The following is an 18,314-nucleotide window of genomic DNA, read 5'->3' on the forward strand; positions in this document are numbered from 1 at the left end:
AGTTATGCAAAACAACTGTTGCATCAGTTGTTCAGGTGGCTGCTCTCAGACGATCTTACAGGTGAAGATGCTGAATGTGGAGGTCCTGAGCTGTTGTGGTTCTGGTCTGTGGTTGTGAGGCAGGTTGGATGTACTGCCAAATTCACAGAAATGACATTGGAGACATCTTATGGTAATGAAATAAATATTTAGTTCACAGGCAACAGCTCTGGTGGACATTCCTGTAGTCAGTGTGCCAATGACATGCTCCCTCAAAATTGGTGGCATCTGTGAACTTGTGCTGTGTGATCAAACTGCACATTTTAGAGTGGCCTTTTATTGTGACCATCCCAAGGCACACCTGTATAGTAATGATGCTGTTTGATATGCCACACCTGTCAGGTGGATGGATTATATTGTAAAAGAAGAAATGCTGCCTGGCATGGATGATTTTTAACACACTTGCCATTAAAAGTTGAGAGAAATATATCTATTAAGCGCATAAAAAAGGTCTAAGATGTTTAAGTTAAACTTGGGAAAAATTGGGGCAAAACTAGAAGTGCTGGATTTAAACTTTTGGTCAGTAGGCCTACATATTTCTGAAAATCGGTAGGCTATGGTTTTTGGTTTTGGTTTGGTGAACTAAACTCGAAACATAGGCTACTTATACACAATAGCTGTGCATGGTTGGTTTCTGCGTGTTCACAGTGACTGTGCAAGAGTGACCTGGAAGACGAGCGGGTTTTGAACATTAACTTTAGCGTCAATCTTTGAGCCCAGCGGAACACACAGCACAGACACCGCTTCCTGCAGCCTCCACCCACCGCTCTGTCGTCTGCACAGCTGTAAGTTCCTCCACGACTTTGAAACCGTAAAACACAAACTGAATCTGGATACAGGAATGTGTGGCAGATTTACAAGTTCGATCAGGAAGTTGAAGCGTAGTTTAGCTCGATGAGTCTTGCCGACAGACATAACCAAGTCACATGACCGATCGCTTCTCTTCAGGCTGAAACTATGTTTGTTTTGTTGCTTATCAATCTGCAGCTGATCCCTGCGGACTCTACCGAACATGGAAATCTCATTTGCAGGCAAACGAGCTCTGGTCACCGGAGCAGGAAAAGGTAAAGCAACACTTAACACAGATACACACACAAGACGGAAGCCAACGTGCGTACACTGACACCACCAGGCTGTTTTAATAATCGCATCCTCTCCAGCCTTACAACAGTTGGGTATCTCCCTTCATCCAATATCTCTGTGTAGGCTTATCCAATGTTAAGAAAACGGTTACTCTTCCTGTCTCCTAAGTGGGCGTGGTTAGCTCTCCCTCCAATCAGAGCCTGTTCTCCCTCAACCCCCCTCCCCACCACCGTGTTGAACAGAGGCTCTGTGGATGTCTGTGTATGCGGATTGAGAAGCAGGTGGGAAAATACATTCTTCCTATTATTGCAGCCTATTGCTGCACAAAGCTTGGGCATTTTTTATTTATTACTAGCGGTAAATAACTGTTTGTAAACTAACTGTGAACCCGCCTGTTTATCAAGATCACGAGATCTCGCGAGAACTTGTTTTCTGAGACGGACAGGGCTCAAACAAAGTTAACTTTCTCTTGATCTGTGCGGATGAAAAATGCAGCTTTAGTGTCAGAATGTTGGTAAGATGTGTGGCTTGTGGAAAATTAACCCAATATTTACTTTAGTGACTACTGGGCGAAAGAATTGACCATAAATTCTGATCACGTTCATTTTCCTCATTGACGACAATACATTCAGAGCTGCCGCAAGTCTCCTACGGGGGCGTGGCGCTGACGTCACTGAATCAGGACGTGAGCTGAGTTGGGTATCTCGCTTCATCCAGTATCTCTGGCCTACAGTTGGGTATCTCCCTTCATCCAATATCTCTGCTTCTATCCTCGATCACTTGACCCGCCCTGCGTTCCAATACCCATACTATCATACTATTTAGTATGCCAGAAAAAGTATTAGTGTGTCCCAATACATAGTATGTCAGATGCAGTATGCCAAAAGTACCAGGATGTTCTACTACATCCGGTCACATTTCGCAGTATGCATGTCAGCATGCTTCTTTGGCCATTCTGACCCACAATCCTTTGCGCAGCGGAAGTTACGTCACACTGAGCTGCGTGTACAACCAACGCCCACACTTCCTTTCATACATGGTTTATTTAATTTGAGATACTAAGACACTACATATTAGGACTGCAATGATCTGATTATATACTGTCACATATCATACAGTTTTGCAAGAACACGGTTACAACATTCAACTTTACTGTGATTATAGTATAATCAGTGTTAGGGTTCAACTATGACTACAATATAGAAGATTCTACCAGTACAGGCAGTGGTGTAAGTGTGGTATAAATAATGAATGAATATGACTAAATATGAATACACTATGGGCCAGGTATGAGCAGTATAGACTAGTAAATATATGAATAGTAAAAGTCAAACACATATTAAGTAATGTAGTAAGAATGTGCAGGTATGTTACACTACAAATAAAAGTAATGTGAATGTAAGGCTGCCTCACGTGCAGACAGAATATAGTGCCAGCAGCTGCATAGCTGTAAATATATTTAACAACAAACATCTGCCAGCAACAGAGAGCTGTGTGTGAAGGGGGTTAATATGCCTACTGGTGACTAGTTCAATAGACAGGTCACTAATAATAGGCTTGGGACTGTTTATTAGAAACAACAACATACATGACGACATAACAGCAACAGAGCTCTCTGGCACCTCAAACGGTATGCACAGCTCTGGCGAGCTTGACGATAGGAGATTTGCTGCATCTCCGAAGTACAACAACATAAAATATTCAAATGTGGCGCTACGGACGGCGGCGGAAGTGAGCAAGAAGGTCGGAGTTCAGGGAGCGATGTGATGGCGGATGTAGTGTGTCCCAATAGTATGCATACTGCATGCATACTGCATACTACACTACATACTTTTTAAGGGCAGCTGCAGTACATACTAAAAGTATATAGTAGAAGTATGCGATTTGGAACGCAGGGCCGGAAATCGATTGAGACTCGTCATCGTGTAGGACGTCTCAATACCTTAAATGCGCTCTGAGGAATCGAGGAGTTGAGGAGAGAGGAGAGAGGAGGCTTTCAGAGGGGAGGGAATCGAGGTAGGGGGAATCGAGTGCAGGCCTCGCAGAAGTCTTTTACCGACCGACTCACATGAACACATTGTGTGACTCTGAGCAGGAAGCGGTGCATATTATAAATAGGCTACAGAACACAGGTTGTTCTTCATGTGCAGGTTCAAGATTCAAGCTTCAAGACAACTTTATTAATCCCCTAAAGGGCAATTTCATTTGACAGCTCGCACAACAACACACACACAAAGTAAAAGTGAAAAGTAAATAGAGAATTAAATAGTGCCAGGACGGTAGAGCACCCTATAGGCAGTGTACTTGCTGCAGTGGCTGTGGGCTTGTTTCCAGCCTGTGGCCCTTTGCTGCATGTCACCCCCCTCTCTCCCCCTTTCATGCTTTTTGGATCAAAAATGGCTCTTTTGTTAGTAAAGATTGCCAACCTTTGGCACACACACACACACACACACACACACAGGGTCTAAATTTTCCCATCTACACTCAAGCCCTTGACAATGTTTTAACTGATCACAAAAGAAACAATGAAACATTATAGTCCTGGGAGTATTTTATAATTTATTTATGAGTTTAACCGTTCAAATATTTCTTCTGTTATTGATTCAATTCCATTGTCCCCTAAAGAGACACTTGTCTTGCAGCCAGGAGAAACATAGAACACACAGACTTGAACATATAGAGTAGGCTACATGAAACATAATAAATCAGTAACGGTGAGAACATGACCCCAGCTACATCAAAAGATTAAAAACTGTCTGAAGCCACAAAATTATTTGAGTCGTATGATTATTAATAGGTCTAAATGAGCATTCACAGGTATGTTTTACCAACGAATGGCTACTCTGCAGTGAGCTATTTATGATTTTTGGTACTTTAACTATGCAGCATTTGTGGTGATAGAAAACAGAATCTGTCCTGGCACTATTAAATCATTAATTACTCAAAGACTTTTACTTTTTTGGATTTGGAATCCATTGGTAGCCCAGCTGGGAGACCACTGGCATAAGGCAGTTACAATGGGCCCCAGTGCACGCTATTATGACAGGCCCTAGTTCACGCTATCGTGAACATATCGTCTTGTCACATGATCAGAGACTTGACACTGGATAACATCAGCATACATATTACCCAGAAAACATCATTGCATATCTGTATAAAAAATACCAAAGAAAATAAGATTTAATTTAATAATTTTAATAGCTGATTTATAGTCATAGAATGAGCATATCATTTTGTTACAGATGCTATTGACTATTTTACAAAAAAAAGAAAAAGTAAACATGACAGACATGGGTTTGCATTTTTCAAGGGCATATATAGCAATTGCACTGTTTTTAACTTAATGGGTTCTTCTTGGAACACAGGCATATTTCCAAGGTGGCAGTTACTCATGAGGGCCCATTCTCCACCCAACACATTGTTGGAGGGCCCTCTCGCTTCATGGGCCCCCCACCTCACAGGCTCCAATGCAACTGCACTGCCTGCGCCATCTATATTTAAGCCTCTGTGGGAAACTCAAGACTGGCCAACAGTATTGAGGGTCAGCAAAGATAAATGAATATTTAAAAGAAAAAAGTGAGTAATTTCCATATGATTTTTTTTTTCCTTGTCAAAACCACCAGGAGCCACTTGAGAAGGGCTCAAGAGCTGTAGCTTGCCTACCCCTGAGCTACATTGTCTTTAGGTTCATCATTACTTGTGTGCAGTAAAAAAGTGTTCGAACTCACCAGAACTGAATTTGAATTGTAGTGGAGGTCCCAACATTTCTAAACATGTCAGGCTGAATGTTGGAGAAATGCATCTAAAATGATGCACAGGATGCACAGAATATTTTCTGTTGGTAGAAGAGTGCAACCATAAAAAAGAAAACAAAACCCTCAGGTACTGGGTGTAAACATTCATTTCACACAATGTTAGAGTCAGGAACATGTTTGATTTAATTTGATTGACTTTCTTGTCTACCTCAGTGGAAATGTATACAATGCACATAACACAGCACACCATTAGAAACATACAGAATTAGTATAGTGCAAATGGGCAAATGAAGCTTATGCAGACTGCATAGCCTGCAGGCTGCATGTGGAGAGGGGTTTATTTGTAAAGTTAAAGGATAAAATGTGGGATTCAAGAAGTCAAAAACCTACAGCATTGAGATAAGTTAACCATTTTGAGCCCTTTAAAGAGAGAAAATTACAAAAATATAACAATACATGTGGGAATGACACATGGAACTTAAAAGCAAGAGGGATACACACACATTGAAACACTGAGTGAAAGTGTTTTGATACATGAAATCATGATTAGGGCATGTACCAGTTACCTAGTTAAAGAATGGGAATAAATTAAACAGCGACAGAGATATACCCTTTAATAGCTTGCAAAATTAAAAATATCTGATAGAGCTAACACAAGTAACATATTACGTCATATTTATCAGATTTTGGAAAACTCTAGAAGTCAGGAAATTAAAGCAATCACCGGCTGGGAGGAGGAATTAAAGGTAGTTATACCTCCAGACATCTGGAAAGACAAAAGTAATAATACATGTATGACTACGAGTATTATTGGAAAATCAAATACGTTTCTTTTTAACACCTGTTATCCAAGCAAAGTGCTTTAGCTGGTGGAGAAAATGTGGGGAGGTAGAAGCCAGCCACACCCACATATTCTATTCCTGTCCAGATTTGCAGCAATATTGGACAGAAATAAGGGGAGCGATAGACAGCATTTTCCAGCGCTTACTAATTTTGGGGCCCAAGTAGCTATTACTTGGCCAAACACCACAGCTACTCTCTCAACACACGAATAGGCTACATATCTTTTGGAACTTTAAGAGTAGCCACACTTAAACAGATAACAATAAACTGGTTGAAACCGGAGGCACCACAACTCAGAAAATGGAAAGTTAAAATTAACGAGATCTATAAAATGGAGATGATAAAACCACAGCATTAGGAATCTAGCTAAACTATTTGATGAAAGATAGAGGAGAATGCAGAAGACAGGTATTATACAGAAGTAAAAGGCAGGGGAAAATGAGAGGAGATGGAAGAGCAGAAGGGATGAAAGGAAAGATGGGGGAAAGAGAAGAAAGAAACATACTTTTTCCAGGATGTCCCCTGAACCAAACCAATTCTTATTTCTTATTTAAGTCTTTTTTTCTGTAGTGTATCTTCTAAGTGTCTTAGTTATTTTATTGATTTTACTCTTGTTTATTATTTATTGCAATAATCCTATGTATGCATAAAGGTATAGATATATGTATTATTATTAACTATCCAGTCATATCTATTTTATTATTATTTTGTTTTTTTTACTTGTTTTTGTTATTTGAGATATTGGGATCATGGAGTGGGATGGGAGGGACGTACAGTAGCTATTGTAATGATTGACACTTCTGCTCTTCTTTTGTTTCTATGAGAAGTAGCTCAACTGCTGTAAGGGACTATAATTTTGACAAATAACGTATATTTTTTTATTAAAAAAAATAAGAAAGCAAGAGGGATACACACACATCGAAACACTGAGTCAAAGTATTTTGATATGTGCAGTCATGATTAAAGCTTGATATTTTTCTAATGTTTTGATACTAGTATTAATTTACCTGCTGTATTGGAACAAAAAACTTTTTTGATACTTTTTTTTTTTTTTAGATTATTTTTTGGGGCTTTTTGCCTTTAATATACAGGACAGTGTGAAATGGGGGGATGACATGCAGCAAAGGGTTGCAAGCTGGAGTCGAGCTCGAGACCACTGTGGCGCGGCATCGCCTCTGTACATGGGGCGCCGGCACTAAACCTCTGTATAGTGAGTTCTAAAGCATTTATTACATGTTTGTTCACTGCTCATTAATCCTAAATACTGGGACTGAAAGTTAAGTGTAACCGCTGAAATTAATGAATTGATAAAAACTGAGGTGACAGAAATAATACCAATTAAAAATGAAAAAACTGATGCAATTTCATGTGAATTTTGAAAGACTGATGGAGGCATGTGATGAATTTGCACATACCCACACAGAGTCTTGTCAGTTCCAACATACTGAGAAAAAGGAATAGAAAAGGCTTTGTTCGTGGAGCGCAGTGTGGCAAAGCCTGAGACATGTGTGGAATGTGTGTGTGTGTGTGTGTGTGTGTGTGTGTGTGTGTGTGTGTGTCAGCTCTGGTGTCACAGCAGCAGCTCTACTCTGTAATAAGTCTTTGTGTTTATGGATGTTTTGTGTCCCAGGGATCGGCAGGGCTACGGCTCTGGCTCTGGCACGCTGCGGGGCAAAGGTCACGGCGGTCACACGTACGCAGGCTGACCTCAACAGTCTGGTGCAGGAGGTACTACACTTACTTTGACTCATAGTTGTATGTGATGAATAGGAGAGGGGGGAGAGATTCCAGTGGTAATGACTTACGAATCATTACATCATCTGACAAATGAGGACAGTTATATTCTTACAGAGCTGATTGTTTGAGGGTTCAAACTCTGTGCACTAACAATATTGTTGGAACCTGACCTTTGTAACGGGTCTCCAATTAATGGGAACTTAAGGTTCAAAGTATCAAAATGGCTATCAGAAATAATTAATAATTATTATTAATAATTATGCTAAATAATGTGACTTAATTTACATTAAATCACCTCATGGGGCACCATTCCCGGGAAGGTAAAAATGATAGCAGTCTCATCATACACTAAACTTTCAATTTGGAATTCTGATTAATAGTTAAACTAATACCTGTATCCAAAGTTGCCACATTAATAGTAAAGGTTGAAAGATTTTGGAGTTCTTGACATAGCAGAGGATAACTATTCATTCGTTCTTCTCCAATATTAAACAGACGGCAGGTACAATTCCAGATGTATTTATTCACAAGAAAGCAAAGCAAACAAAACCCCAGAATTTTAAGTAGTCACTATATACAAGCATAGGTGTGTTTACGTGTGTTTGGATGTGGGTGGGAGTGTGTGTGTGTGTGTGTGTGTGTGTGTGTGTGTGTGTGTGTGTAAGAAACAAAGGCCGTCTGGCCTACAAAACAAAATGGCTGGAAGACAAGATGTCCGAATCAAAGATAACTTCAGACCAGGGGAGGGTTTGCCTGACCATGTGGTTGGTCAGGACAAAGACAAAGGAGAAGAAGCAGGAACCTTGAATCTCCTCTTTGGGTGTAGCTATGTTGTGTGAGTATATATGTATGCGATATGTGTTGCAAAGGGTCTGGGTACTCATAAGTCATTGGAAACGCCATATCAATACCTGGAACACATGCATTGATAAAGGCTAACAGTTCTGCTCAGCTTGTACTGCTGTAGAGCTGGGAGGCTAGCTGAGGCTAACTGACTGTGCTGGCAGCTGAGTTAAGTGGAGCCTGAGGAAGCACCGGATAGCCCTGGTTTCACTACAGGCAGATTCACTCGCCACAGGGGCGAGGAAATAAAACCTAAACAGCCAACTTAGTTTGGCTTAGTTTAGCAGTTAGCGATGTCTTTCACTCACTCTCAGTCTCTGCTGTGTTTAGCTATTTCCTTGCTTTTCTGTTAGCATTAGCACTAGTCGGCTGCCACGCTAACGTTCCTACTCTTTTCCGTGAGCCGGAGCCGTGAGCCTGCGAGCCCGCCAGGCTCACGGCTCCGGCTCACGGAGAAGAGTAGGAACGTTAGCGTTAGCACTAGTCGGCTGCCACGCTAACTTTCCTACTCTTCTCCGTGAGCCCGCAGCTCATGGCTCCGGCTCACACAGAGTAGGGACGTTAGCGTTAGCTCCTGGAATTAGCACTAGAGCTACTATGGCTACTGGAGTAACTTACAGCTATGGAGCGCTTCTACCAGCTCTTATAGTCACTGAGCCTTGCCTCCATCTCAGCAAATATATTACATATATTACAGGTACCATCATCATTGAAGTAGGCAGGGAAATAGCTAAACACAGCCCGCCAGGCTGCCTGCTGGGCTTCACATGAACATACATGAACACGCAGCCGGACCGGGTTGTAAACAAGGGGCTGGAGATCAACACAGAGAGAGGGTGTGTGAGGTCATGCTATACTCCAGATGAAATTACACCTCTAGTTCTTCACATAGCAATTTTTTAATTCCTTCAATCTAGAAATGATGAATTTCGCTTATTGCTCCTTTAAGTTGGCTTGGTGACATCACAGAGTCACATGTCACTGTGACAGTAGTGCCCAATCAAGTTTGAAAACTGGGTCCATGGGCAGGACTCTAACTGAGGTGTGACAACAATCCTGTAGAGATGAATGCCAAATGGCTGTCCTTTGCTTTGATAAACAAAGAACATGCGGTCTTGGCCACCATTTCAGATGACAAGACCCAGAGGGAAATCCTTTACATGTCCAGTTTAGATCTTAACAAATGATAAATCATCTGTGGTCCAGTGAATCCCAACAATATCACACTGTGTATCTTTTAATTTTAGATTCATTACCTTAAACAAACTTTGGCTGACATAAGCCCCCATATGTGTTTAGTTTTCAGACTCTATTATTTTCACATCATTCTGATATATCAGAGCTTTCACAACAATTAGTCTTCCCAGTTACAAAATTGATTAAGTCATGGTGCAAAATGTCTTTTACTACAACATTAACTGTAATCTATCAGAACCATTGTGAAATACATAAGCATAAATCACTGCATAATGGGTAACATGAGTGATTTAAAACACATTTAAACACAGTTTTCTTCACCTTATTTCCCTAAACTCATTGTCTCACGACATGCTGGGAAACTCCACCCATTTAGCCCTGACACACCACAATATGTTAAGTGCACAATGATAGTGTTGTTTATTGGCCTTAAGCCAATTAGGTGTAATCAGCTTTATAAAGTTTAGTCATTTTAACTCAAAACGCAAAAATTGTTGACTTAACAGAAAAAAAATATGTCAAGCTCACAAGTGATGAATTTTTGTGTGAACATAAAGATTTTATGTTATTCTGACAATGCAGGGCATTTATGTAGACTTTACATTAAAATGTTGTGTCATGGATGAATTAAGGTTTACACTGTACAGGAAGATAAATATTTAAAAAGCAAAACCAAGAGCCTTATTTCAGTATATTCTATTATATTTTTATATTTTGAATGCAAGAAATGAACTATTTGACACTCAAAATTTCCTGGGGGGAGCACCCACAGACAACCCCCCCCACCCCCCCCCCCCCTCGAGCTGCTCTATTTGTTTCTCACTTGTTTCTCAATTAACTAATCAATAACTAATCATTAGCTACTCTATGAACTTTGATTATCTGTTACTCAATAACTAATGGTTCACTAACAGTTAGTTCCTCATTTTGTCCTGCTAATTATTTAAATGTTTTGTCTCCTTATTGTCAAGTGTTACTGAGATTTGTTTCTAATGATTAACTCTGGAGCTGTGTCCCAATTCTGTGCTAAATACTAACAGTATACAGTGTGTCTCTACTAACAGGACATGATTCTGTTTTTACTGTATTCATTGTTGAATGGATTATTATTGGTTTAATATTCACACTGAGCCATTTCTGTTTTTGTCCTTCTCCTTCATCTCCTCCTCCGTCTACTGTCTGCACTGACATCTTTGGCATTGGCTTCCTTTCACAGTGTGCATCCATCAGCCCCGTGTGTGTGGACTTGGCAGACTGGGGGGCCACAGAGACAGCCTTGCAGGATGTTGGCCCCATTGATCTGCTGGTGAATAATGCTGCCTATGCCAATCTGCAGCCATTTCTGGAGGTCACACCTGACCAGTTTGACAAGTAAGATTAAATACTCTCTGATGATGATATCCAACTAAAGCTGCCGCAAAATAAATACTCAGAGAACACAACATGATTTAGAAATTTTGAGTTGGAATATACAGTTTTACCATGTGGCAAACTGTATGTTTATTATGTTCTAAGGTGTCTTTCATCTCCAGGTCATTCAATGTGAATGTGAAAGCTGTGCTGCATGTCTCTCAGGTATAATGATGGCTCAAATCCACATCAATACGTAATTGTTTTTTTGTCTTTTTTCTCTTGTTAGAAGCTGGCCAAATGTAGATGACGTCCAGATGTTTACATAGACTTTGATGCAGTTCGGCAAAAGCACATGTTTTGATTGATCTAACCATTTACACTAAACTCAGGTTTTGGTGTCAAGGAACATATTGTATCCTTCAATATCACAATTACAGGAAATATGGTTTAATCGCAGCATTAGTTTGAATTCAAAAATTTGTATCAAATTGCTCCTGTTGAGTCAAACAGAATTGTGTCTCTGTGGTCAGATTGTGGCTGGTGGTATGAAGGCTAGAGGATCAGGAGGCTCCATCGTGAATGTGTCCAGCCAGGCGTCACAGTGTGCCCTCAGAGACCACACAGTCTACTGTGAGTACCACAGGAGCAGCCATGTGCCAACATTCACCTGAAACGTTTCCCTGAAGAAAAATATTTCAGTTAGCAGATCTCTTGAATGAAAGAAGCTAGTAGAAGTGTTCAGTACATATCTGAACATATCTTTAACAAAATCTTTAAACTGAACTGACTGTACCGAATCATCATTGCTGACTGACTCACTGCTCCCCACTGGGGACCAAGAGCACCACTGTCATCTTAGCTGTGAGATACAGAACAATACTGTCTGGTTAAAGGAATACTTCATCCCGAAATGACCATTAGTATATCAGTTACTCACCGTGAATGATGAATTCAAAAACTGAGGACAGGAACTGAGGTCTCGATGAATTGAGGTCATAAGTGGCCACGTTTAACAACAGCAAAGCTATATCAAAACATCCATTTTCAAACTCTCACACAACTTGTGCAGTATAATCCAGGTTTCATTTATCCAGTCATATGCTCAGTACCTCCCAAACAGACAGCCCTTTTTGACAAGGAACTGAGCGAAAAGTGAAACTTACCTATGTTCTCTCCAAAGCCAGATTTCATTGACAAAAACAGTAGTTTTCCATTTTACCTTTGCTTGTTTGTATGTGACTTTGGTAAATCCAAAATAACCCTTTCAAACACCAAAGTCACACGGCAACACAGACAAACTAACTGATCAAGGCAGGTGGCATGGTGGTGCAGTGGTTAGCATTGTCGCCTTACAGTAACTTGGGTGGAGGGTTCAAAGCCAAGAAAAGCCCAGAGGGGTGGGGAAGCCCTCCTGTGTGGCTGTTGTCCCCGTGTCAGTGTGGGTTTTCTGTGGGTACTCCGGCTTCCTCCCACAGTCCAAAGACATGCAAGTTAGGTTAACTGGTTGACTCTAAATTGCCCATGTACTAAACCATTGTGAGTGTGAACAGTTGTCTTTCTCTATGTGTCAGCCCTGTGATAGTCAAGCACCCTGTCCAGGGTGTACCCCACAATGTCAGCTGGATAGGCTCCAGGTGGACGATGTTACAGGCAGCAGAACATTCACCATTGCATCTCCAGACTCTTTCATGCTTGTCACATGTGCTCATTGTGAACCTGCTCTCATCTCTAAAGAGAACTGGGTGCCAGTGGCAGTCCTGCCAATTCTGGTGTTGTCTGGCGAATGCTAATCGAGCTGCACAGTGCTTGGCTGTGAGCACAGGTCCTACTATAGGGTCCCTCATGCCACCCTCATGGAGTCTGTTTCTGACAGTTTGGTCAGAATCATGCACACCAGTAGCCTGCTGGAGGTCATTTTGTAGGGCTCTGGCAGTGCTCCTCCTGTTCCTCCTCACACAAAGGAGCAGATACTGGTCCTGCTGCTGGGTTGATGCCATTCTATGGCCCTGTCCAGCTCTACTCGTGTAACAGTTGGCCTCTGATATCTCGTCCATGCTCTTGTGCTGGGAGACACAGCAAATGTTGTTGTGACTGCACTTATGGATGTGCCATCCTGGAGGAGCTGCAATACCTGTGCAACCTGATTGGGCTGCAGGTACCGCCTCATGCTACCAGTAGTGACAAGGACACTAGCAGAACACAAAACTAGAGAAGAATCAGTCAGGAAGGACAGGGAGAGAGCAACTGTCTGTGGACACCACATGTAAAACCATTCCCTTTTTGGGATTTGTTGTGCTTTTGCCTCTCCATTGCACCTGTTGTCACTTTCATTTGTACCAAAGGTGAAACTGATTCACAACCACTTGTGCTTCCTAAATGGACAGATTGATATCACTGAGGTTTAACTGACTTGGTGTTACACTGTGACCATTAAATGTTCCCTTAATTTTTTTTGAGCAGTGTATTTATTTATTGTGTGATCATGAAAAACACGTTACTTTGCCACATAAAAAAAAAAAGGAGTTGTATGGTGTTTCAGTGTTTTACACCAGAGAGCAACATAAACCTGCCAATGCCAAATCCAAAGCACTTTTATTAATTTACATATGGAGGTGCAAGGGAGCTTTTTCTTTTTTGAGATGGAGTTACATTGTCTATGTTAAAATGATAAACAATCAACTGTCCAATCACAGCTTAGGGCGTGACCATGGGTGATGCTTGGTGTCTGATGGCAGCCATGACAGACAGCCTTTCGCGTTAAAAAAGCTTCTTGTGGATCAGCTGTCTTGAGGGACATTACTATTGACAGGACATATAGTTACATTTGTAATTGACTGAATGCAGTTTTAGGAATTCTCAGTCACAAATTCTTCCATAATGGGACCCATAATATATTTCCCTGTTAACTACTCTGCTAACCACTGTTTAGCTGATTCAATTATTTGTAAATTTCTATCAGAAGTTGCAGAGGGCAGCACTGAGACTGCAAATGAACAGGGCCCATGTTTCACTGCTGCAGCCCTGGTAAAGTTCCTGTTGTCTAAGTGTTCGTGTCATTGTTCAGGTGCCACTAAAGGAGCCCTGGACATGCTGACTAAAGTGATGGCTCTGGAGCTGGGACCCCACCAGGTAGAGTCATTCTTACATAACACAGCAACCTCTTTCAATAATTCTCATCATAGTTTGGCTTGTTACATTTTACAGTCAGCTGAGTGAACATTATTTAGCTTGATCCCAGAATTGTCATTAGTAGCCACGGTGGATGCTGTTTAGCAAATTTACAGTGTCTTTCATAGGGCAGCACGGTATATGCGGTAGACAGTAGAAATGATATAAATTTGGCCCACGGTAGAGATTTGCGCTCTACCGTCCTATCGTCGATGACGTCATCGCACCTGCCTCAGTGTAAAAATGGCTGCGAGCACAGAGACAGCGGAGCAAGAGGAGCTGGTTCACATCTGTGATTTAGCGTAGCACGTGCAACATGTGTTGCTGGAGAACTTGTGAGTGAGTGAGTTAATGTTTTATGAACAGCCCCGGACTTCTCAGACACTTTTAGCGACTTACCGCTCAGAGGGAACTCATTCAGTGTCTCTTCTGGCAGCAGCACAGCGTCTCTCCCTCTCCTCTCTCGCCGTGCGCACACGGGAGTTGGTTTTCGGCAAGAGAGTTTGTCATAAACCTTTGGTAATGTAAACCTATGTGACGCTAGGGGCTCCACAAAAAACTCCATATGTGAATGTGTGATAGTTGTGGTATTATAACTGCCTGTCACAGGTTACAGCTTGATGATTAGAGGAGAAATGGCAGAGCATAAAGGTCCAGGTGGAAAAAACACAACTCAGTCATTTAGGATTTTGCTAAAAGAAGGAAATTACCTTTTGATATAGATCCCAGGGGACATTTTGCACCATAGAGTACTGGGTTTTAATTTTGAGTTTTGAGATCTGCATTCTGCACAATAAATGCTCTAAAAAATACATTATATCTTTGCTTTTGTTGTTGTTTTTTTTAAATCAATTTAGCTTTGCTAAGGGACTACAAAACCCATTCAGAAACGCTTCTATTATAACTTTTACACTTAAATTTATACCACGATATATACCGTTACCGTGAAGGGATTCGATTTATACCGTGATATGAATTTTAGGTCATACCGCCCAGCCCTAGTCTTTCATAATGACAGTGCAGCGAAATCTTGTGCACAGAAAAAATAAATAAGCACAATTAAATCTTATTCATGTGTATCTTCTATTCAAGGACGTGTTTTAAAAATGAGAGGATGAATGGTGCTCTCAGTGATTAAATATTGGAATAGTTTTAACTGAATTGTCAGCATTGTGTTCTGATCAGATCCGTGTGAACAGTGTGAACCCCACAGTGGTGATGACTGAGATGGGTCGCCAGGGCTGGAGTGACCCCGAAAAAGCCAAGACCATGACGTGCCGCATCCCTCTAGGCCGCTTTGCAGGTCAGACACTACAGGCTGTATATACATGCTGTTGACAGTGATCCTATCCCCATCCATAATCGATACCTGCTGGAGCCTATCCCAGCATGCCTTGAGTGGAAGGCAGGGCGCACCACAGAAAGGTTGCCAGTCCACCTGATTACTACCTGCACATCTTCAAGGCATAGTTTCACATTTGGGAAATGTGAGATGAGAGGATAAAAATGTAAAAATATTGTTTTTAAGATTTCACAAGGAACTGCTCCTAGTTACTCTTACAGTAATTTTAAGAGGTTGGGGGAAGCCGAGAGTCATAACACCATAGCCAGAGTAGCAAATCTTTATAGATTTAAGTGGAAGATGGTGTCATGGAATGGAATAAGCTTCCTCTGTTTATTAAAACTGAGGTAGGCACCTCAATTGTTATGTTTTGGGCAAAAAACCCATAATAGATTTTGAGCATATTGTAATTAAAGTAGTCTGAGAGAAAACTAGACGTTTACCTCCTCTTGCCATTCTTTTCAGGCTTTAGAAAATCTAGCCTGTGATGGGAGACTTTGACCAATCACAGGTAATTTCAGAGAGAGGGTGTTCTATAAATGCAGATGCAGGTGCACATCCCATTGGATGGTAAAAGTCAGAATGGTGAAGAATCCTGCATAGAGAGTTGCTATTCCAGCATTGGCAACAACTGCCTACACTGATAGCAACCCAAAAAAAGATGGGCTTATAGTCTGACAATAAACACACACAACATGTCAGTGTTGGCAAAGTTTTTCAGAAATGGAGAGAATATGTTGGTAACAGTTTAGCCTTCTGCTAACTGGCGCTGAAGGCTCACAACTGCTGCTTTAAGTAAAAGTTTACCTAACTGATGTTATTTAGAGCCTCGAATCACAGTGTGTCCTTCACCTCACTCCCCGCTGCCACAGACCACTTCACTTGGAGGAGCGCAGCCAGCAGCTCTGAAGACTGACCCCCAGTCAGCGGCTACAGCAACTTGACTCAAGCCAGCACAAACCCCTGATCTGAGGAGCCACACAGTCCCTACCTGCTGCCGGATCAGCAAACTTTCTGTTGCTGCCGTTACACAGGTTTTAGACCCAACGCTGGGACCCAACAACAATCCACTGGGACACTCTGCTTTGGGGGGTTTGTGCTGGCTGTATTCAAGCTGCTAGTTGCTGACCAAAGGTCCGTCTCCAGAGCTGCTGCCGACTCTCCTCCCAGGGAGCTCCCAGCTGCAGGGAGTGAGGCGGAGGGACCATGGGGTGGCTAGCAGCAGATTCTCGCCTCATTTGTGGTCCAATATACAGAGAGAGTGGAGCAAGGAGGGGCTGAATGAATCAACTTTTGCGCAACTTTACAATGAAATGTGATAAAGAAATGAGTGTATGGTAAACACGTTACTGTGTGAAGTGTGTGCATATGCTTTTGGTCGTCTGGTGGAAGGGGCTTAGGGCAGAGAGGGGGGAGCTGCAGGAGGAAGAGGTATTTTCGATAAGAGGGGGTCAAAAGCAAAGGCTAAACCTTGGCTGATAGATTGCATTCCTTTATAGAATATGAAGATCTTTATTATTTTTTCCATCTACCGTCCACTTAATTGATCTTTGCATCTTTATTTATTTCTCAACTGTTATCTTTTATGATTTTTTTCCTGTTTTTCCCCTATCTAAAAGATCTTTATCAATTATTTGGTCATGATTGTTCTGTTTTCTTTGTTCTTCTGCTCCCACTGCTCAGCCTCCTCAGAGAGTTCATCCTAGGGTTCTGAAAAGGAGGCTGATGGTTAATTCAGATTCAGGAATGTGGATTCACCCTCTCCTGCCCATTCAATCTACATGCGTTTTGTGTTCACATTCTCTGCATGAATGTCTAGCATGTTCTTGGTCAATGTTGGACTCCGCTGACTTGAATTGTCCCCAGAATTGTCACCAGAATTTGTGACAAGACTGACTTGTCACCAATTCTGTTTACGGTTTTCATTGATAGTCAGGATCCCTAGGTGTAGCCAAAGAGTGCATTTAAATCTAAATCTAATGTTACTGTCAGCTTGGACACAAACAAAATGCCCCCAGTGGTGCAGTTATGCAGTGTATGCACATACTATACATGCTTACACTCAATAAAAGTGTTAACTGAGCTCCCTGTGTGTGTGTGTGTGTGTGTGTGTGTGTGTGTGTGTTTGCAGAGGTGGAAGACGTGGTGAACAGTATTTTGTTCCTGCTGAGTGATAAGAGCAACATGACTAATGGAGTCACTCTGCCGGTGGACGGAGGCTTCCTGTCCTGTTGACAAACTTGAGCCTCGTCTCAGGACACTGCCCCCCTGTTCAGAGGGAAAACAACAAGTACCTCCTGTCTCATCATCTCACTGCATTATACAAAAGAGGTCAATTTAACAAAGAAATTAAACTCAACTACTGCACAAATCAACCTCTAACTTTTCTTTATTTGTTAATTATATTTATTGTAGTATTATAGTAGTATTAATATGTCATATATGTTTCTTTGGTAGTTATGGTAATAATTTTGATAATTATTGGTACCTACAGGGCACCACGTTTGCAGTTGAGGTTAGAAACAAGTCTGAGTAATGATGATGTAGAATATTTTAAAGGTCTATTGTTTAGGATTTAGTGGCAGCTAGTGGTGAGGTTGCAGATTGCAACCACCTGAAATTCCTTTCCCATGTGCAACGCGTATAGGAGAACTACGGTGGCTGATGCAAAAACGCTGATGGCCCTAGAGCCAGTGTTTGGTTTGTTCATTCTGGGCCACTGTGAAACAACATGTTGGGCTCCATGGATTCTGTTAACCCAACCTGGTCAGGACCCTTCAAAGGTCTCACAAACTAAAAGCAGTCATGTGATGAATAGCAGTAGAGAATTAAAAACACATTTTCCAACATAAATTATGTTTATTTTCTGACATATCTCCAATTTCTGCATTTTCTTTAGACATTGTTTTGTTTCAAGGTGACACTAGCTGAAAAGGTTGAGCACCAGTATACTT

At 41.5% G+C, this 18,314-nt stretch overlaps 1 protein-coding gene across 1 annotated transcript; it reads left to right on the plus strand.

Annotated features, from left to right (window-relative positions):
• Positions 1–672: 672 nt before the first annotated feature.
• dcxr (dicarbonyl/L-xylulose reductase) lies at positions 673–17,728 on the plus strand. The gene is made up of 9 exons (XM_033611003.2): positions 673–824; positions 1,027–1,103; positions 7,351–7,448; positions 10,714–10,868; positions 11,030–11,072; positions 11,381–11,480; positions 13,915–13,979; positions 15,204–15,321; positions 17,492–17,728. Exons 2-9 carry the CDS (start codon positions 1,052–1,054, stop codon positions 17,593–17,595), a joined length of 735 nt encoding a protein of 244 aa, XP_033466894.1. The 5' UTR covers positions 673–824; positions 1,027–1,051; the 3' UTR covers positions 17,596–17,728.
• The last annotated feature ends 586 nt before the right edge of the window (positions 17,729–18,314 follow it).

This window comes from Epinephelus lanceolatus, chromosome 21, assembly GCF_041903045.1.
Source record: "Epinephelus lanceolatus isolate andai-2023 chromosome 21, ASM4190304v1, whole genome shotgun sequence".
Lineage (NCBI taxonomy): Eukaryota > Metazoa > Chordata > Actinopteri > Perciformes > Serranidae > Epinephelus > Epinephelus lanceolatus.